Source organism: Dama dama, chromosome 14, assembly GCF_033118175.1.
Source record: "Dama dama isolate Ldn47 chromosome 14, ASM3311817v1, whole genome shotgun sequence".
NCBI classification, from domain to species: Eukaryota; Metazoa; Chordata; class Mammalia; order Artiodactyla; family Cervidae; genus Dama; species Dama dama.
In genome coordinates this window covers 2,769,860-2,790,752 of record NC_083694.1, presented here as the reverse complement: position 1 = coordinate 2,790,752, position 20,893 = coordinate 2,769,860, and the positions used below count along the sequence as shown (strand labels likewise).

Here is a 20,893-nt window from a genome sequence, read left to right as displayed (position 1 = left end):
TGCCCCACTCCCTGGTCCAGGGAGGCCCCCCCAGCCTCCCCTTCGCACTCACTGTCTTCAAGCTGGTGCACACGCTCCCCCAGAGACCGGAAGTAGGGGTGCCTCAGTGCCGCCTCTGCTGACACGCGGCTCTTGGATTCATACTGAAAGGCAGAGGGGGGCGGCTGCAGGGACCTCTAGGCTAAGTCCCCTGGTCCAGATGGAGGGCCAGTCTGAGCTGAGCAACCCCTGGGGTCAGCTGCTAGCCCAGCTCAAGACCAGCCCAGAGCCCAGGGTCCCAGGTCCCCAGCCACCAGGAGAGAACCAGACGTGGGACTTAAAGAGGATGATCTCCTTTGGGGATGGAGACACAGATGCGAAAGCATACACAGTTATAACGTGAGTACCAGCAATGCTAACAAGGAACAGCAACCACCACCCTTGCCGTGGGCTTACGCAAGACACACACCGTTCAAAGTGTCTTCAACAACCTCACTTTATCCCTCTTACAAGCTGTGAGTGATTCTACTGTGCAGTTGAGCGAAGCGAGGCACAGCTAAGTTCTGTAACCTGCCCACGGCTACGCAGCTAGGGTTTGAACTGGGGTTTCCGTTTGGAGCACGCCTGCTCTGAAGTCTGGGGAGGCCGGGGGGCTGGGGGGTCCCAGGGAGCCTCAAGCCGGGCCCGGGGCTGGGGCTGGGGGCCAGGGTGTCGTCCTGAGGCTCAGCTCCCTGCCTGCTGGGCCCCGGCCAGCGGGGAGCACACTCACCAGGAGGAGGCCGCTCAGGAGATTGATGCCGTCAGGGTCCAACCTGCGGGAGGAAGGAGCTAGTGCAGGCCTGTGGGGGTGTGGTGGGCCCCAAGGCTGCTTCCCCAAGGGACTGTGAGGACCACAGCAGACAGGAGCGGGGAGGACAGGCTACCTGGGAGCATGGCTGAGGAGCGGCTGCGGGAGGTACCGGGGGAAGTTGTAGGCTCGGAACTCGGACAGGGCCGTGACCCCGGGCCACGTCTCTTCCGTGGGGGTCCCTGGGGAGATGAGAAGGGGTTGGGAGGGTGAGAGGCCAGGGCCGAGGGTGACATGGGGTGGGGGGCAAGGGAGGAGGTGGGGGCAGAGAGTGGCCGAGGCCACCGGGACCCCCACCCTGGAGGATCTTGCCCGACCCAGGAAGCATCCATGCTGGACGGGGTGCTGGTGCCCCCTCGAGGTGAGATGGAGGGAGCAGCAGGAGACTGACCGAGGAGTCGGAAGATGAGGTGTAGCTCCTCCTTGACCGTGGAGCCGGGGAAGAGTGGCCTCCCTGTGGCCATCTCATAGTGGATGCAGCCCACACCCCTGCAGGAAGCGATGGGCAGGGCTAGCGTCAGCCTGGGGCTCCTTGCACCCGCGCTCCCTGGAGCTGCTCCCCCGTGATCCACCACCACGCAGGCTCCAGTGGGTCATGGCATGGGGGTGGGGGCCCAAGGGTGCCGAGGCCCCTAACACAGCACCGCCCCCCACTGCAGTCTCCGTCTGGGGAGCCTCTGGGCTCCAGGACGCTTTGAGCTCTCCCCCTTTTACTCTGTAGGGTTTGTGTCTGCATAGCCAGCACTCCTGTGGCGGCTCTTCAAGCTGTGCTATCTCAAATTTTGTCCATCGTGTACCCACACGGGAAGAAAGAAGTCCACAGATCCACTCTCCAAGAAAACCCCTGCAGACCGCAGAGGCCATTCATCGCAGACCTGTGTTTTACCTGGAAACCTGGGCCAACTTTTCATTCTACACTGAATCCTGTGTGTGTTAATTTTAACACAAAAAGCATGCATCCCTTCTAAATTTTTCAGCTGAACTGATGCTTGGGGAAGATTCATCATATGCACTGTGGGGGCCCTCCTGCACCCTCTGGTGACCCCCTATGTGCTCCTGGGGGGTATTTCAGAAGCACAGCCCAGCACAGTCTGTTGAGAACCAGGGAAACCCCGATGTAGCTCTGACTTAGTTCTCTGACATCCACTTCAGTAGGATGCCACATAGCTTTTATTCAAAGGAGGTTAGACAGCCCTTTGAAGAAGCCCGAGGGGCAGCAGAGGCAAGTCGGGAGGTCCCACAGGCCTGCTTACCACATGTCGAGGGGGGTGGAGTACTCCGTGGACCCCAGCAGCACGTCGGGGGGCCTGTACCACAGGGTCACCACCTCATTGGAGTAGGTCTTCGTGGGCACTGACTTGGCCCGGGCCAGTCCTAGGAGCAAATCGTCACTGCACCTCCCTGCTCCACGGCACCCGCATCCCGGAGAGACTGTCAGGTCCTCCCAGCCCCGCAGGCTCTGGCCCTCACCAAAATCAGCCAGCTTCAGCTCCCCTCTCTCGTTGATGAGCAGGTTCTGGGGCTTCAGGTCCCGGTGCAGGATCTTGCGGCGGTGGCAGTAGGCGAGGCCCCGGAGCAGCTGGAACATGAAAATCTGGAGGGAGAGAGGGGAGGGGGCAGCCAGAGGCGGGAGCACGCCCCGAGGCAGGAGCACGCCCCAGGGCGGGGGAGCAAGGCGGCCTGCACCTCGGCCCCGGGGCTGGGACGGGGGGGGGGGGGGGGGGAACACGACCGCGTGCAGGTGAGGTACTGGAGGCTATCTGGTTCTCCTGCCCACCTGGACTCCCCGTCCTCGGCCCCAGCCAGAGGGGAGGGCACCGGGCAGGCAGAGGAGGCAGGAGGGTGGGCAGGAGAGAGCACTCTAGTGGGGAGCTGAGAGGGGCCACTGTGGGTCGGGAAGCGCGCCCGGTGTGCGCACACAGAAGAGGCCATTCACTCCTCCGAGCTTCCCCAGAAGCTCCTCTTCACCCTGACAGGGAACTCGTGCTCTCAAGTGACAGACGTGCTAGAAGCCGGGAGGGTTATACCGCCCCGGCGGGGGCGGTCCATGAACAGACGTGTTGGAAGTGGGGAGGGTTACACCGGCCCTGGAGGGGCGGTCCGGAAACAGATGTGTTGGAATCGGGGAGGGTTCCAGCAGCCCTGGGTGGGGCTGGTCCATGGACAGATGTGCTGGCAGCAGGGAGGGTTACAGCAACCCTGGGCGGGGGGCGGGCGGTCCATGGACAGATGTATTAGAAGTGGGGAGGGTTACACCAGCCCTGGGAGGGGGGCGGTCCATGGACAGATGTATTAGAAGTGGGGAGGGTTACACCAGCCCTGGGAGGGGGGCGGTCCATGGACAGATGTGCTGGGTGCGGGGAGGGTTATGCCGGCCCTGGGGAGGTTGGGGGTGGTCCATGGACAGATGTGTTAGAAGTGGGGAGGGTTACACCAGCCCTGGGCGGGGGGCGGTCCATGGACAGATGTGCTGGGTGTGGGGAGGGTTACACCAGCCCTGGGCGGGGGGCGGTCCATGGACAGATGTGCTGGGTGTGGGGAGGGTTACGCCGGCCCTGGGGAGGGGTGGGGGGGGGGGGGGGGGGCGGTCCGTGACAAGGAGGCTCTCACCTTGACGTTGTGCATGCTCATGAGGTTCCCACAGTGGTCCAGATACTGCTTCAGGTCTCGGTCCTGGAACACGGGGCCTGGCTCAGCCCTACGCTGACCGATCCCTGGCCAGAAGCCCTCCCGTAGGCAGGGCCCAGCTGGCGAGTGGGACGCCCCGAGCCTGGGCCCTCTGGCGCGCCTGGCTGGGGCATCTGGGCACAGGCCGGGCCAGCGCGCCGCAGCCCCGAGCCTCGGCCCTCGGGCGCCCCTCGCTGGGGCCTCTGGGCACGGGCCGGGCCAGCGCGCCGCAGCCCCGAGCCTGGGCCTTCGGGCGCCCCTGGCTGGGGCCTCTGGGCACGGGCCAGCCCGCCCGCCGCAGCCCCGCGCCTCGGCCCTCGGGCTCCCCTCGCTGGGGGCCTCTGGGCACAGGCTGGGCCAGCCCGCGGCAGCCCCGCGCACTCACCAGGTACTCAAACACCAGGGTGAGCGAGCGCTCCGTGTGCACCAGGTCGTGGAGCGTCACGATGTTGGCGTGCTTCAGGTTCCGCAGGAGAGACACTGCGGGCGACAGGCGCGCCTGAGCCCCGCCCGCCCCTCACCCTCTTCCGGGGACCTGCCGCGGGGGCCCCGCCCCAGCCACGTCTCCTGGCCCCCGGTGCCCCCAGCCCGCAGGACCCCCGGGCGCACCCTCGCGGATGGCGGTGCAGGGCGCCCCCTCCTCATGCTCCAGCCGGATCTCCTTCAGGGCCACGAGGTTCTCTGTCAGTTTGCTGCGCCCCTTGAAGACCGTGGCATAGGTTCCCTGGGAGCAAGAACCGCACTCAGGGCCGGCTCTCCTCTGTCCGGCGCCCTCCTCTCTGTGCCTCTGCCTGGGCCGTGACGTGGACCAGACTGCCCTGCCAACTGCAGGGGGAAATGGCAGCCCACTCCAGGGTTCCTGCCTGGGAAACCCCACGGACAGAGGAGCCTGGTGGGCTACAGTCCATAGGATCGCAGAGAGGCGGACACGACTGAAGTGACTTGGCATGCACGCCCTGCCTACCCTCCCCACCCTCTACCCTTCACTGAAACTCCCTTTCCTCCAAAGCCCGCTTGTCTGTGAAGCTGTCCCTAATTCCTCCCTGGTCAGAAGGAACGTCTCTCCTGTAAGCTCCCAACAGGCGAGGTGCCCGTCTATTACAGCACTAGCTTTTTCTTCCTTATATTCTGCCAATGTTTACAGGCAGGTCTCCTCTGGCTTCCTAGAAGGATGGGGCTACACCCTCCTCCTCTCTGTAAACCATTGCCCACCCCCAGCCTGGAACACAAAGGCCAATGCAGTAATAATGGAAATAGCCAGTAAATACACAGCACAAAAGCTTATTCTAGGGACCTCCTCAGTCCTCACAGCACCCCATGAGGTAGAATAGTTACCACTCCCACTGACAGAGGGGGAAACCAAGGCACAGGGGGGAGGTCACCCCAGACCTCACCCCAGGCCACACAGCTAGCCAACAGTGGAGCTGCGACATGATCCCAGGCATGAAATACTTGCAGAATAAAAAGACTGCATTCTGCCCCAGAGTCCATCAGCCAATCCATCCTCAGGGCCTCCACCAGGACCCAGGCCCACCTTAACACCTGCCAACGGCAGGGCCAGACAGACTACATGGGCAAGAGCGTGGACGGCAGGAGCTGTGGGCAGGGGCGTGTGAGCACAGACCAGGGGAGGCTGGGGAGACCCCCTTCCTCCTCCTCGCCATCCTGCCTGGCAACCTGGCCTCTTACCTCTCCCAGTTTGTCTAGTTTCACGTATGTTTCCAGTTTCCCAAAGCCGATATCTGACTGAGAGAGAGACAAAGGGTCCGTGAGCCTGGAGGCCCCCGCATACAGTCAACCTCCCCGCCCCGGGCCCCAGGTGGGAAGGGAACGAGACCCTGTGGGTCCGAGGCGAGCAGGGGAGGGCAGTGCCAGTTGTTCTCTCCCCTTCTTCTCTCTGTCCCTGGGGGTGAGTTACTTTCTCCCATGGCAGTGCAGGTACCCAGGGTGTTGGCCTGGGATTGCCCACGCCTTCATCACCTGTCTCCATCCTGCTCAGAAGCCCCTCAAGGACAGGAACCGTGCCTTTTTTGTCACCGCACCTTGAGTGTCCAGTTCAGAATCCACCTCCCTACAGCCTCCCATCAGCACACTTGCTCTCACTCAGCACTACCCAACCCTTAAAAGAACGGATTCCCGGGACCCACCACCCAGAGTCTGATTCTGTAGGCATCTGGACAGGGGATCAGAATCTGTGTTTTGTAAGATGCTCCCAAGGAAATCTGACAGGCCAAGACTCGGAAACACGTGCCATCTTGCTTATTGATCTCATCTCAGTGAAGACTCTGGAACCCAGAGTGGGCTTGGAGCCCAGCTCCATCACTGGTGGGACCCAACTAAGGAATGGAGGTTGACAAAGGAAGATCTGCTGTAGGAATCCTCCCTGGCCAGCAGGTGGCGCCAGAGGCCCAGAAACCTCCCAGGAAACCGCTGCAGGCCTCAGCTGGGATAGGCAAATCCAGGACCATGCAGGGGAGTGGGTGGCCATTCTGGTGACCTCTGACCCTCTTAGGACTCACCAGGGAGGCGCGGCGGGACATTCGGGTGAGCGGTTTGGGCAGGTCTGGGCTCTCCAGCTGCAGCTTCTGTAGGAATTCCTGGGGCAGGCGGATGTCCATGGGCAGAGAGAGCCTCTTACTGATGTCCTGCAGGGGCCAGGATGAGACAAGATGTCCGAGTTTGCTCCCGGGTAGCCAGGGCTTGTGGGGCCTGCATCTCCCACCCCGGGTCTTGCTGTCCCTGTGAACAATCCTGGCAGGATTGAATCATGGGTGGGGATTGCGTCAAAGGTGTGCTCAGAGACAAACATGAACATCCAGATGGTGCTGGGTGATCTCAGGAGGTCCCTCGTGCTCTCTGGGCCTCAGAGTCGCCATCTGTAGCATGAGATTCCTGTAGACACTGTGCTTTTGTAAGCCTGTTTTTCATACATTTGGGCACATGGATATGGGCCATAAGAACAGTAGTCAAATTGTCTAGCCCTTGCTGTGTACCAGGAATGTTCTGAGCATGTGCCATATATTAAGTGATTTCATCTTCATCATGATCATTTTAACATAAGGAGACTGTGTTATGCAGAGGCTGAGTAACCTGCTCAAAGTTACAGATTTGGTCAATAGCAGAGCTGGGATTTGAACCTCTGAAGTCTGGGACCAAGGCAACCACCTTCCGGGGCACACACACTTGTGGATGTGTCTCTCATCACATCCATAGCATAGAGCCCGGAGCCCCTCACCTCCATGGAGAAGCGGCGTTGGTTCTGCCGCCGGTACTGCACGCCTGGGGATGGCTGCCCGCGGTCCTCCCCACTGTCTGTGGGGGAGAAGGTGCTGGACTCTGGCTGGGTGTCTCCACCAAGAGGACCAAGCTGCAGGTCTGAAGCGAGAGGCATCAGCTACCCTCCCGGCCTCTGCCCCGGGGTGGGGGCAGAGTGGGGAGTCCAGTCCACCCTGACCTCTGTCCTTCCCCACCAGGGCCAGTCGTGCTGGTGTGTGGGAAGGCAGGGGAGGGGAGGGGTGGGGAAAGGGCCCCAGACCCCTCACCCTCATTGCGCCGGTTGTGGAGCTGGTTGAACTGCTCTGTGAACTCTGCCAAGGACTCCTCGATGGTCTCCGTGCGGGGCACAGATAGGGAGAAGCGGCGCTTAAAGTTCTTCATCTTGTTCATGATCAGCAGGGAGCAGCGGCGGGTCCTGGGACAGGAGATGTGAGAACAGGTGAAAACGGATGAGAACGGTGAGAACGGTAAGAACGGGTGAGAACGGATGAGAACGGGTGAGAACGGTGAGGACGGGTGAGGACGGGTGAGAACGCGGAGAACGGGTGAGAACGGGTGAGGACGGTGAGAACGGATGAGAACGGGTGAGAACGGTGAGAACGGGTGAGAACGGTGAGAACGGGTGAGAACGGGTGAGAACAGATGAGAACGGGTGAGAACGGTGAGAACGGGTGAGAACGGTGAGAGCGGGTGAGAACGGTGAGAACGGGTGAGAACGGTGAGAACGGGTGAGAACGGGTGAGAACAGATGAGAACGGGTGAGAACGGTGAGAACGGGTGAGAACGGTGAGAGCGGGTGAGGACGGTGAGAGCGGGTGAGAACAGATGAGAACGGTGAGAACAGGTGAGAAAAGATGAGAACGGGTGAGAACGGTGAGAACAGGTGAGGACAGGTGAGGACGGGTGATAACGGTGAGAATGGGTGAGAACGGTGAGAACAGATGAGAACGGTGAGAACGGGTGAGAACAGATGAGAACGGGTGAGAACGGTGAGAACAGATGAGAACGGTGAGAACGGGTGAGAACAGATGAGAACGGGTGAGAACAGATGAGAATGGGTGAAAATGGGCGAGAACAGGTGAGAACAGATGAGAATGGTGAGAACAGATGAGAACGGGTGAGAACGGTGAGAATGGGTGAGAACGGATGAGAATGGTGAGAACGGGTGAGAACAGATGAGAACGGGTGAAAATGGGCGAGAACAGGTGAGAACAGATGAGAACGGTGAGAACAGATGAGAACGGGTGAGAACAGTGAGAATGGTGAGAGCGGGTGAGGACGGTGAGAACGGGTGAGAACAGATGAGAACGGTGAGAACGGGTGAGAACAGATGAGAACGGTGAGAACGGGTGAGGACGGTGAGAACGGGTGAAAACAGATGAGAATGGTGAGAACAGATGAGAATGGGTGAGAACGGTGAGAATGAGGAGAACGGGTGAGAACGGTGAGAACGGGTGAGAACGGTGAGAATGAGGAGAACGGGTGAGAATAGTGAGAACGGGTGAGAACAGATGAGAACGGTGAGAATGAGGAGAACGGGTGAGAACAGGTGAGAACAGATGAGAATGGTGAGAACAGATGAGAACAGGTGAGAACGGTGAGAATGAGGAGAACGGGTGAGAACAGGTGAGAACAGATGAGAATGGTGAGAACAGATGAGAACAGGTGAGAACGGTGAGAATGAGGAGAACGGGTGAGAACAGGTGAGGACGGTGAGAACGGTGAGAACAGATGAGAATGGGTGAGAATGGTGAGAATGGTGAGAACAGATGAGAACGGTGAGAACGGGTGAGGACGGTGAGAACAGGTGAAAACAGATGAGAATGGTGAGAACAGATGAGAATGGGTGAGAACGGTGAGAATGAGGAGAACGGGTGAGAACGGTGAGAACGGGTGAGAATGGTGAGAATGAGGAGAACGGGTGAGAATAGTGAGAACGGGTGAGAACAGATGAGAACGGGTGAGGACGGTGAGAACGGTGAGAATGAGGAGAACGGGTGAGAATAGTGAGAACAGGTGAGAACAGATGAGAACGGGTGAGGACGGTGAGAGCGGGTGAGGACGGTGAGAACGGGTGAGAACAGGTGAGAACAGATGAGAATGGTGAGAACAGATGAGAACAGGTGAGAACGGTGAGAATGAGGAGAACGGGTGAGAACAGGTGAGGACGGTGAGAACGGTGAGAACAGATGAGAATGGGTGAGAATGGTGAGAACGGTGAGAACAGATGAGAACGGGTGAGAACGGTGAGAAGAGATGAGAATGGTGAGAACAGGTGAGGACGGTGAGAACGGTGAGAACAGATGAGAACGGGTGAGAACGGTGAGAACAGATGAGAATGGTGAGAACAGATGAGAACGGGTGAGAACGGTGAGAACGAGGAGAACGGGTGAGAACGGGTGAGAATGGTGAGGACGGGTGAGGATGGTGAGAACGGGTGAGAACAGATGAGAACGGGTGAGAACGGTGAGAACGGGTGAGGACGGTGAGAACGTGTGAAAACAGGTGAGAACAGATGAGAACGGTGAGAACAGATGAGAATGGGTGAGAACGGTGAGAATGAGGAGAACGGGTGAGAACGGGTCAGAACGGTGAGAACGGGTCAGAACGGTGAGAACGGGTGAGAATGGTGAGAACGGGTGAGAACAGATGAGAACGGGTGAGGACGGTGAGAACGGTGACAACAGATGAGAACGGGTGAGGACGGTGAGAACAGATGAGAACGGGTGAAAACGGGTGAGAACAGATGAGAATGGTGAGAACAGATGAGAACGAGGAGAACGGGTGAGAACGGTGAGAACAGGTGAGAACGGTGAGAACGGGTGAGAACGGGTGAGAACGGTGAGAACAGATGAGAATGGTGAGAACAGATGAGAACGGGTGAGAACGGTGAGAACGAGGAGAACGGGTGAGAACGGGTGAGAATGGTGAGGACGGGTGAGGACGGTGAGAACGGGTGAGAACAGATGAGAACGGGTGAGAACGGTGAGAACGAGGAGAACGGGTGAGAACGGTAAGAATGGGTGAGAACGGGTGAGAACGTGCAGCGGGTCTTGTTGACACCAAATGAGAATCCTGGGTCTTCCCATCAAGCTCTGACAATCACCCTGCACTTGGGGGCCAGGGCGACATGTTGCTAACCATCTTCCTTCCTGGGAATCTTATCCCCTCTGGATTCCCTGCCCCTGGGGAGATATTTACAATGTATAACAGGAAGCAGAGAAAGGTATTGCTCATAATAGTGGCTTGATGTGCCAATAGGATCCTGAAGGTCTCCCCAGGGCCGGACAGTAGCCTTTTAGCTGCTGGAGGCCTAGAGAGTTCTGGAAGGAGGCTGGGGGGCAGGGGGGACACCAGAGCCAGGTGGCCCCTGGGCCAGCAGCTCTTTACCAACTTAGGTGGAGGAGGCCGAATATGTCAACAGCCAGTAAGCCTAAATGATGGATGTCCATAAGCTGAACGTACCTTAGCCTACACCCTTGTAATGCAGCCTGGCCCAAACATTTTCATCCTAATACTGATACCTAGAAGCCCCTCTCCAGTTTGCTGTGAGTTCCCTGGAGCCAGGAAAAGAGAGGAAAGGGGTGAGGGGAGGAAGTGTGCATCTGAGCTGGCCCTGCTCCCATCTCTCCTGCTGAAATATGGGAGGTCTGGAGCAGCTGAATGTCTCAGGGCAAAGGCAGAAATTTGCCGGAAACAGACAGGGCCCCCTGGGGAGAGGACACAGAGCACTGTCGGCCCTTCCCATACAGAAGCCAGCAGGCAGGGCATCCACTGCAGTGAAGACCATGAAGCAGCGGGGCGGGCAGTCTGCTCGCCCCAGGGCCCCTTCCCCAGCCAGTTCCCTGCCTAGGCTCTGCAGCCATCTTGGACTCTGAGAAGGGGACACCCTGCTGGCCTCTCAGTGGGACTGGTGCCATTGCTTCTTCACACCGACTCTTCCTTCTCTGTTCTGCCCTGAAAACTCAGAGTGGAGCTGTCACGCCTCCCCTCCCCTTTCCTTCCCTTCCCTCCCCTTTCCTTCCCTTCCCTCCCCTTCCCTCCGTGGTTTCATAAGCTTCCAGTGTGTCTACCCCCTCATTCTGCTCTGCCCACTTTTCCCTCAGCTACAGTGGGGCCGGGATCAAGAGGCCTCACCAGGCACCCCCCGCCCCCGATGCCTGCCAAGAAGCCATCAGGGCCAGCCCTGCGAGAAAAGGACCACCCTGCACTCTCTCCGGATTTCACCCATGCACCAAGCATGGCCCCTCCCCAGAGGATGCTCTCAGCACTGTCACTGGCCAGTGATCAGTTGCCAAGGCAACCAGGCCCCTCCTGAATCCTGGTTTAAGGGATGATGGGTCAGTAATGTTTACTTTGCGTAATGATCACATCCTTCTGTCCTCAGCCAGCCTGGAAAGGGTCCTTCCCCTGGCTCCTGGCTGCCCCCAAAGGCAGCTAAGTTGAGACCTTCCAGCTCTCCTGAGCCCAGACCCCCTGCTTCCTCGGGCTGGCACCTCTCAGAGTATAGGCCTCAGGTCCACACTGCCCGCTGAGCCTATCTCTCCCACTGGGCCCTGAAGTCTCACTCAGTTCAGCTCAACAAACGAAGAGCCAGGCCCTGGGGCTAGTGGTGAGTGAAGGCTGGTCCCTCTTCTCAAGGGACTTGGGGCTGCGAGGGCTCCTGAGGTGAGAAGGTAGCCGAGAACTCCTCTTGCAGCTTCCCTGCAAACCTCACCAGCCTGGAACTTCCCTGCTTCTCCATCTCCAAGCTCATCCCCATCAGTCAACCTCAGCCGCTCCTCCAGGCTCCGTGTGATGTCCCGAGCCCACAGTCTGCGGGATTCTCACGGACAGAAAGCTCCCAGAGGCTGCCAGCCACCTCACTCTTGTGTGGAGCTCGCAGGGAAATGGGAGCAGGAACGGGGGCTTCCTGATGGAGGCAGCATGTAGGTTCCAGTGACAGGAGGACCTCAACATGCCCTGCGTGTTCACTCACACCTCCCACACGACAGGAGAGTGGAGATCTCCACATTGCACAGACCACCTGTTTACAAGTTGGCTGAACATCAGCATCAGCAAGGAGCATCAGAAAAAATTCCGATTCCTCGGTCTCACGCTCAGATTCTAGAACTGAGGCTCTGAGGGTGGTGCCTGGGAAAATGTGTTTTTAAAAACCATCCCCAGTGGTCTGAACATTGGAGCCATGGTTGGGAAGTAGCTGAGGTCCAGGTAAGGGATGGACTCTGCCCAGGTTTCCAGATGGCCCTAATGTGCTGAGATGGGGAATCCAGGGGGTGGGGGAGCCACAGGAAGGTGGAGTGAACGCTGAGCAGAGCGTGAGACCACCCCCCCCCCCCCGGAGGAGAGGAAATGACTGCCCCAAGCTCAGTCGTGGTCATCCTAGTGGGTGGGGGAACTGGGCACTGGGCTTCCTGAGGTCTGTGTTCCACCAAGGGGGGGCCAGTCATGCCCTCTTCCAGAAACAGGGCTTCCCATAAAGCCGTCCTACAGTCTGGGATTTATGGGATGGCAGGTTGAGTTGGTGACTCAGGAATCCACCAGGAGCTGCCATAAATCTGATGCCCTTGCTCTTGCCTGGAGGGGAGGGGGAGGGAAACTCATCAAAAGCCTTGTGGGAGGGAAGTCCCCAATTTCTACAAGACAAAGGAGAACCAGCCTGAATCCCACCCGCCCTTCTCATGGCTCAGTTGGGAGCAAGGAGCCACCAGTGGGACCAGGAGGCATGGAAAGAGTGAAACTGGAGACTTGAGCAGGAATGCAGAGCCAAGCGATGCAGACGACACGGGGGACCAGCTGCTCTCAGCGGCCTGAGAAGAGACAGAGAGGAAATGGCTGCCACTGCAGCAGCAGTGATGGGGGCGAGACACCAGGATGGGCCTCCTGATGGCGGCCGGGGAGCAGGCGGCAGTAACCACGCAGAGAGTGGACGCTGCTCTCCGGAGGGGGACAATTGGGGCATTGAACCCAGCAGGGTCTGAGTGCGACAGGGCAGACTGGGCAGTGAATGATCTGTTGTTTCCTAGCTCAGGACACAAGATGCCTCTGTCACTTCTTTCTTGGGAGCGTCAGCTCCTCAGATTTGAGGGTCAAGGGGGAAGGGAGACAGGAAAAAGGCCTGTTACCTTCGTGCAGTCGGCCCCTCACCCGCATCAGGGGACAGAACGGCTCAGTGTCACCCAGCCTGAAGCCAGCCCAGGGCTGGGCACAGTGTGGCCTTTGTCCCCAGGGCCAGGGAGCCATCTGGGGCTGTCCCCGGGCAACCGGTGCCAGGGGAAGAGGGAGATGTGCGTTCAGAGATGCTGGCCTGGCTGGGTGTGGGGGTTGTTGAAGAGGCAGTCCCCCTCGGGAGCTGCAGGGATGGAAGGCAGACCCTAGCCCTTCTTTCTGCCCAAGTGAGTCCATTAAGTTCTTGCCTAACTGCCATCACTTCCTCCTGGCACACACCAGCCAGCCAGAGAAGTGCGTCGCACGGGAGGAAGGGGGAGCTGGGCCAGGAGGACACTGACACTTCTCCAGAGGCCGCCGTGAGAAAGGGCTGGGCTCCTGGAGTGCTAGCCGGAGTGGGCACTCACAGAGCCAGCATCCCAATCCTCGCTGGCTCCCAGAGGGGAACTGACTTGCTCAAAACCATGCAGCAACTTCCTGGCTGTTGCCAAGTGCACAAACTCCATGACCGCATCGCTCCTTTCTTCTCCTAGCTGGAACTTCCCCCCTGCCCCTCCAGAGGCCCAGCTTGTAAGAGCTGTTCTCTGCCTCCCAGGTCTCCTCCACCCTCACCCCAAATTCAAAGCCAGACAACCCCAGATGGCAGTTCTGCGCTACCAGTAGCAGGCCGATGACTGCGTACAGCCATCGCTCATAGTGACGCCATTGCTCATATTTCGGCTCTAGCCTTTCATCCCATGATTATTTATTGAACACCTACTACTTGCCAGGCGCTGTTGCTGACCCTGATAATCTACTTGTGAACAAAATGGGCACTAATCCTGTCCTCATGGTGCTCACACTCTAATGGGGGTGGGGAGAGGTAGCAGACAATATGATTAAATAAAATATACAACATGTTAGATGGTGACAAGTGCAAGGGAGAAAAAACAGGAGAGATGGGGTGTGAGAGGTGAGGTGTTGCAGTTTTAAATACGGTGATCAGGAAGTCCTCCTTGAGAAGGTGGCATCTTCTGAGGAAAATTCTGAGAAGGCAGTGGGGAGGGGGCTAGTCATACAGAATCCGGGGGAAGCAGGTAACAGGGAAACGGCAGGTGCAAAGGTCCTGAGGCAGAAGTGAGTGGGGCGATCTGGGAGCAGCAGATCATGCTGGGTCCCCGCGGCGTCTGGGAGGGTCTGAGGGGATGAGTGATCTGATCGGGTGTAGGTTCTAACAGGCTCCCTCTGACTGCAGCATGGGGGCTGCAGGGAGGCTGGCCAGGAGGCAACAGTGATGGGGGAGATGGCCAGGGTCAGGGCAGCAGAGCAGAGGCGGGGAGAAGCGCTGGCTCCTGGGTGTGTCGCAGAGGGGCAGCCGGAGGGATTTGCTGACAGACTGCAAATGGGGGGTGAGAAAAGAGCCAGGCGGGGCTCCGAAGGGGTTGGCCTGAGCCAGGGAAGCACGGGCAGCCACCGTGGGGGTGAGGGGTGCTGGGAGCAGAGGCCTGGTGGGTTTGGGGCACGAGCTTTACATTCGCTGATGTCTGAGTGGGGGTGCCGAGTTGACACAAGGAAGGCACTCAGAAAATGTTAGCTCTCTTCTTTTTTTTCCCTCGGCTTCCAGCACAGATGTAAAAATATATCAGAAAGGAGGCCCATATAAAGCTCATCCTATAACACATACCCCTCACAGACATTCCATAAGGCGCTTTGAGATCTTGGGGTGGAAGAGGAACAGGAAGCAGGGACGTGGTCAGCGATTGGCAGGCAGGAGCCTCCAGATGGAGGGCAGGGCAGGCAGGAGGGGTCCCCCATGGCTGACACCGCCAGGCAGGGCCCTCCAGCCCCCGGGAAGACAGCGCCCACCCCCGGGGAGGCCACCGGCCTGCAGGCCAATCACCCCCATCCAGGAGGCGCAGAGACGGCGGCTGCTCCCCATCCCCAGGACAACCTCCGCCAGGACCCAGAACTAACCCCCACCCTCTGGCTGGGACACCTGGAAGACCCAGGTGGGCAGACCCTGGAGACAGAGAAGGAGCCTGGCAGAACATCCGAGGAAGCTGGGCCACGGCCTCCCTCTCACAGGAGTTTGGCTGCACGCCGTTGCAGAGGGCGAGGTCAGCTTTACCTCCCAACCTCCAGGAAGCCAGGCTCTGAGATCCCTCAGGAAACCTTATGAGAAGCCCCTTTGCCTTCCTCAATAAAGCCTTCATTCGGACTTCCCTGTGGTCCAGTGGTTAAGAATCTGCCTGTCAATGCAGGGGTCATGGGTTCAATCCCTGGCCTGCAAAGATCCCACATGCTGAGGACCAGCTGAGCCTGTGGGCTGCAATAAGAAAAGCCCGTGCATCGCAGCTAGGGAAGGCTGGTGCCCAGCCACAAACACCCAGCACAGCCAAAATAATAAAGAAATACAGTTTATTTAAAAAAAAAAAAAAAAAAAAAGCCCTGATTCGCAGCCTGCAACCCAGGGCCCTTCAGAAGCCGCATCACCTTCCTCTGGGGCTCAGCTCTCCCCACTCCCCACCGTGGCATGCGGTTCGGGTCCCACATCGCCAGAAGCCTCCCCAGGAGGGAGGCCACCTGACGGGCACACTTGTGAAAGTGCGTCATCCATGGGGCCACGGGCAGGACTGCTCACGCCCTCACCAGGCACGCTTCGACTGCCAGGCTAGCTCTGCGGCACACAGCAGCCTGGCTGTTTCACCAGCACTTGGAGCACCTACTGAGTTCCAGGCATGTGAGTGCTTTTCAAGTCCCCCTTTTGCTTTCTTTTCTTTTCTTTTCTGTCTCAGTCTCTGCGAGCCCAGGGCTAGGAGATGAAGGAAGCAATTTCCAACTGCCTGCTTTCCGAAGCCCCGAGGGTCTGTCCCTCATTCTCAAAGGCTGACCACCAGCTACGGTCCTCATTACACTTTCTGCTGCTTGCTTCCTGGCCCTGCCTCGGCCACTCTGGGCCCATGAGCAGGTTTTAAAATAACCAGGGGCCACGGTTGACCAAGTCTGCACACGTCACACGCTGGGACTTCAGAGACACCCCTTCCGCCCAGCAGAACCGTGCCTGCAGGGAGCTGGCAGATAGCATCTCTTCCTTCACCCTCTCACTGACCCTGCCCTGCACGGCTTCAGGCTTTAGTTTCCCTAGCTTGCAACAAACCTCAGGGGAAGTCAGTCACCCCATAACCGCCTGGAGCCGGGAGGAAGTGGGGAAGCAGAGGCCCTGGAGCCCTCATCACTCACCTTGCTCTGTGAGCTCCAGCCTTGGGGAGAGGCCGTCAGCCCAGGTCCTTCTGAGGGGCTGGGACCCAGTGGACAGTGAGGCCTGTGGTCACCCTGCCCGTAAGCAGATGCTCTGGGTGCGGGGACAGAGCTCAGAGATTCCCACAGCTCCTGCCAGAATGTGTGGGGGCAGGTGGGGAAGGCCTTCCAGGAGCAAGCTGGACTAACCCGCAGGAAGCCTGTCAGGAGGCGGCTGTCTGGGGCCCCGGGTCGCCCCTGTCCTAGACAAGTGCACCCCAATTCTTCCCCATGGCAGTGGGGGCAGGGTGGGCTGGGGCAGAGGGGACAGCTTCCGGCCAGCAGCCACTGCCCCAGGGAGGTCTGCGTGGGCCTCGGGCGGGCAGGTGCCACAGCAGTGAGGAATGGCATCCTACCTGATGCAAGAGTCCCATCGTGAGGGCCACGTGCTGCTCGGGCCTGCTCACCAGAAGGCTCTGCGGTTTGGAGTCATGGGAGGAGCCCCAGCTCTCCCACCTACTAGCACTGTGACCTGGGAAGACCTCAGCATCCTTGTCTGCAAAATGGGGATAATGTCCAACCTCCTATCCAGTTGCCACCAGCTGTGAGACCTGACTTTCTCAGCTGCCTTCTGATGATGTCACTTCCCCGTTTTAAATCCTTCAGTATTAACACCACCCTCAGGAAAAAGTCCAAACTCCAGCGGCCAGAAGACTAGGCCTCTTGTGTTTTGACCCCTGTCTCCTCCTCTCTCTGCTCTCACCTCTGCCTGGAGGGTCCAGCTTTCAGGAACACAGCTGACATTCTCAGAGGAAAGCACCCTCCTGGCCCTGGGAAGGCCTTCCTTGCTTTTCCCTCGGTAAGACTGCTTCCAAACTCAGCTGCTGCCTCCCCTGTGAGGCTGCACATGGCCCTCCCTGGAGGTAAAACGAGATGCCTCCAGACTGACATGTCCTTCTGGGCAAGAGCACGGACTCGGGCAGCTTTGCTTCCGCGGCCTCACGTGGAACCAACCTTCCAGGTGCTTGGCCAGTGTTGGTGGGATGAATGGCCACGCCGAACTAGACCACAGCCCGCGCACTGCAATGGCTCATCTGAGCCTCTCCGCTACATTTAAACGTTAGACCCGTTGAAGACAAAGACCTTGACCCCCCAGGACACTCTGTCGGTGTGTAGACCCTTTCTTCCACTCTCAGGCCAGCCAGGTCCTGCTTCTACGTTTATCTTTTCCTTGTCAGGCCAGCCCCAACTCTTAGCAGATGGGACTCAGCCCACGTGGGTGGCCTGGCCCTGCCCTCTTCCTGGGGACACGAGAGCAAGCGCGGGGGTCCATCAGCCAGCCCAGGACTCCCTAGGACACCTTTCCTCTTCGGTTCTCCTGACTCTCCATGGAAACTGGAACCCAGGGACCGGTGCGCCAGGGACAAGGGGGAAGCCAACCGAATGTCTGCATCTTCAAGGCTCGAGGCAGACGTGGCCTCCTCCTCATATGCCTCCTGCCACACCCCTCCTGTTCTCTCTAGCCTGAAACTCTGCTGGCCCGGCCACGTGGCCCTCACTGGGCCCCCACAGCACTCTAGATGTGCCCAAGCAGCGTGCTTGGCTTGCTGTACTGTGACTGCTGGCTTGTCTGTCTCCCTGGTTTGCCTGTGGGTGGGTTCAGGGCAAGGACTGGTCTGACTCATCATTACACCCCTAGCCCCTGACACAGGGCTCCGCACCGCACAAACCCTCGAACAAGCAGTGAGCGAATCTATGACAGCCCAGCTCTCCTGGTTCGTGGAGTATTTGGAGGTAAGCAGGCTGCTCCGAGGCTGCCAGTTGCCCACTGGGCTCCAAGCCTCAGCTGTAAGCTTGGCTCCTTCCCCAGGGCAGTGGGGGTGCAGTGGGGGGGTTGGGGCAGAGACAGAGGCTTCCAGCCTAGCAGCCACAGTCCCACTGAGGTCTGTGCAGGCCTCAGGGTGGGCAGGTCCCACAGCTTGGTGAGGCGTAGACAAGGGATGGAGACGATCCTCAAGAGAGGTTCCAGCTGAACATGTGCCGAGTTGGGGCTCCCAGGTCTTGTGGGGAGGGGGCTTGGCAGGCCCCGGGGCCCTCCTCCTGGGCTCCCGTCCCCCAGGGGCAGATTTCCAGGGCCTCACAGGTCACGTGTACCACCTAGGCTCAGACCTTGACCCCTAGAGATGACCCCTCCTCACCGCAGACCGCTCCATCAGCCCTGCTGATACCCTGTCACTCTTTTTGGCTTCCTAGGGCTCAAGGAATGAAGCCACATATATTATCTTCTGGCATTTTCTCTTTTGGCCCTTTTTGGACACCCAGCCAAGGCTGGCCTGGAGTCTCTGGAGAGGCTGTGGATTTCTAAGCGGTAAGGTGGGAGGGACGAGGCACCCTTCTGTCAGCTCTGGCCCTGGCCGTCCCAGACATCCCAGACCAGAGGTGGGAGCAAGGAGCCAGGGCAGGCAAGACCTCTGTCTCCTACATCTGCTTCCAGACCAGGCCCACCCCACCTCCCAGACAGAGGAGACCCTCCTCCACTCCTTTCAGCAGCATGTATTAAAGAAAGGCCCTCCAGGAAGGCCCCTCACTACCACCCAGTGTTTTTAAAATTCCAAAGTCGGGAGCCTTTTCTTAAGTGCTCCTTGCCAAATCTCAGTGGAAACAGCTCATCTCTATTTCCACTCTGTTTGCTTAAGCACAGAGCCTGAGGCCCACCATCCTCTATTTAACCAACAGGAGGAGAAATAAAGAGTACCCAGGTCGCCTGCCCTTTAGTCTTCGCTCATCCAGACTGAACAGCCTGTCAGGGGATCTTAGTTAACATCTCTGGGCTTCCCTGGTGGCTCAGAGGGTAAAGCGTCTGCCTGCAACGTGGGAGACCAGGGTTCGATCCCTGGGTTGGGAAGATCCCCTGGAGAAGGAAATGGCAACCCGCTCCAGTACCCTTGCCTGGAAAATCCCATGGACAGAGGAGCCTGGTAGGCTACAGTCCATGGGGTCGCAAAGAGCCTGACACGACTGAGAAACGTCACTGGCTTTCTCACCACACCCAACTTTAGCAACAGAACAGCAGGGGCCTTCAAGCGTGCATCCCAGGGGAACAGCTGTCTCATGAGCAGTGAGGGGGCCGGAGGGGAGGGTTTCCCACATCTCTAGACCACGTTCCTATTTATACTGCACTCCCTGCACTCGCCACCACCAGTCTGGCCCTGCGACGCCACACCCACGTTCTGAAGGACCCTGGCCAACATTCTCCACCCTTCAGGGCACGCTGGCCTCCTCACACTCAGCGTTACCTCCCTCTCACCAGGCGGGGTCGAGGCAGCCGCTGCGGCCCCGACCACTGCCCTGCTCCTGTCTGTCTCCAAGGCCCACTCTGGGACACCTCCGAACACCCCGTGCTTTAGATGTCCCGTCAGCAGCACCCACCGCTCAGAGCTTGGGGGCGGCACTGGCTTCTCCCAGTCCCAGTCTCGTTATGTCTCCCCTCCCCCTGCCCCTGGCTCTCCAGCTTCCTCCTCCCTCCCCTGTCTGGGAACTCACTTCCTCTACCTGGCCCTGAATGTCACGCCGCTCAGAGTTCCCTCTTTGGTCCTCTGTTCTTCTGTCTCTATGCTCATCCTGGTGACCTCAGGCTTTCCTGCCGTGGAAACCACCACCCACGTGCTGATGACTTCCAGATTCGCAGCTCAGGCCCCACCAAGCCCCTGCGCCTCACACACAGGCCTGAATGCCTGCTGGGCACCTCGGTCTGGATGTTGCCCCAGGGCCTGGGATGCTAGAATTACCCCACTGGGCCTAGGACAGTCCCTGAGACAGCAAGCAGTTTGAGATGTGTATTTAAATGAAAAAGGCATTTGTGTACAACTTATAAAAGCTGTGTGCTAGACATATATGTGTCATATATGTACACCCATAAATACATGTAGACAAACACTATATAATTCAGCAGGACACACACACACACATACACACACTATATATATATATTCCAGAAGGCTCTAAATTAAAATGCTAACAGTAGTTATCTAACTGGGTGACAGAATTACGGGTGATTTTAATACCTCCTTTTTGCTTATTTGCAGCTTCTAATATTTCCATAATGAACTTTCATTGCTAATGTTAAAAGAACAACACTTCTGTTTAAATGAAAAGAAAGTATTTTTAGACAGAGATTTCAGAACTGTTTGGTGCAAACCTTGGAAGAACTATGGTTATCTAAGCAGGGTGGGCAAGCGTTCCTATAAAGGCCAGACTGCCAGTATTTTAGGCGCTGTGGCCATACGGTCTCTGCTGCCGTCACACAACTCTGTCCCCCTAAAAGTATCCACAGACAGGATGGAAAGGAATGCGTGGCTGTGTTCCAGTAAACCTTCACTCGTGGACACTAAAATTCATATATTATGTAATTTTCAAGTGTCACAAAATATTACTTTCATCTTTTGAATTTTTCCCAACCACTTAAACCTATAAATATCATTCTTCGCTCACAGGTCAGACTAATATAGGCTGGATTTGGCCAAGAGCCATGGTTCTTCAAGCCTCGCCGTTGGGCATCAGTGCCGGTATGATGTCTGAATCCCACACCCACTGCTTTGGGAAGTACTTTTTCTCCTCCCGTCTGACAAGGAGGCAGCCTTCCAGGGCTTCCTCATCCACCGGAGCGATGGCAAGGGCCAGCTACCCCGGCCTCAGCTGGGGGAAGGCCCTGCGCTGCAGAGTTTGGGGGATCAAAAGTCC

At 58.2% G+C, this 20,893-nt stretch overlaps 1 protein-coding gene across 2 annotated transcripts in view; it reads right to left on the bottom strand.

Annotated features, from left to right (window-relative positions):
- Nucleotides 1–20,893, bottom strand: part of CDK18 (cyclin dependent kinase 18) — a 28,517-nt gene that overhangs the window by 2,370 nt on the left and 5,254 nt on the right. For both annotated transcript variants that reach the window (XM_061159914.1, XM_061159913.1), the window contains exons 2-14: nucleotides 7,036–7,184; nucleotides 6,729–6,868; nucleotides 6,013–6,138; nucleotides 5,183–5,239; nucleotides 4,103–4,217; nucleotides 3,879–3,973; nucleotides 3,437–3,499; nucleotides 2,297–2,420; nucleotides 2,080–2,200; nucleotides 1,218–1,315; nucleotides 903–1,008; nucleotides 749–791; nucleotides 53–143 (exon numbers count right to left, since the gene is read on the bottom strand). In XM_061159914.1, coding sequence (XP_061015897.1) covers nucleotides 53–143; nucleotides 749–791; nucleotides 903–1,008; nucleotides 1,218–1,315; nucleotides 2,080–2,200; nucleotides 2,297–2,420; nucleotides 3,437–3,499; nucleotides 3,879–3,973; nucleotides 4,103–4,217; nucleotides 5,183–5,239; nucleotides 6,013–6,138; nucleotides 6,729–6,868; nucleotides 7,036–7,159 — 1,303 coding nt within the window. In that variant the 5' untranslated portion in view covers nucleotides 7,160–7,184. The remainder of the gene's footprint in view (nucleotides 1–52; nucleotides 144–748; nucleotides 792–902; nucleotides 1,009–1,217; nucleotides 1,316–2,079; nucleotides 2,201–2,296; nucleotides 2,421–3,436; nucleotides 3,500–3,878; nucleotides 3,974–4,102; nucleotides 4,218–5,182; nucleotides 5,240–6,012; nucleotides 6,139–6,728; nucleotides 6,869–7,035; nucleotides 7,185–20,893) is intronic.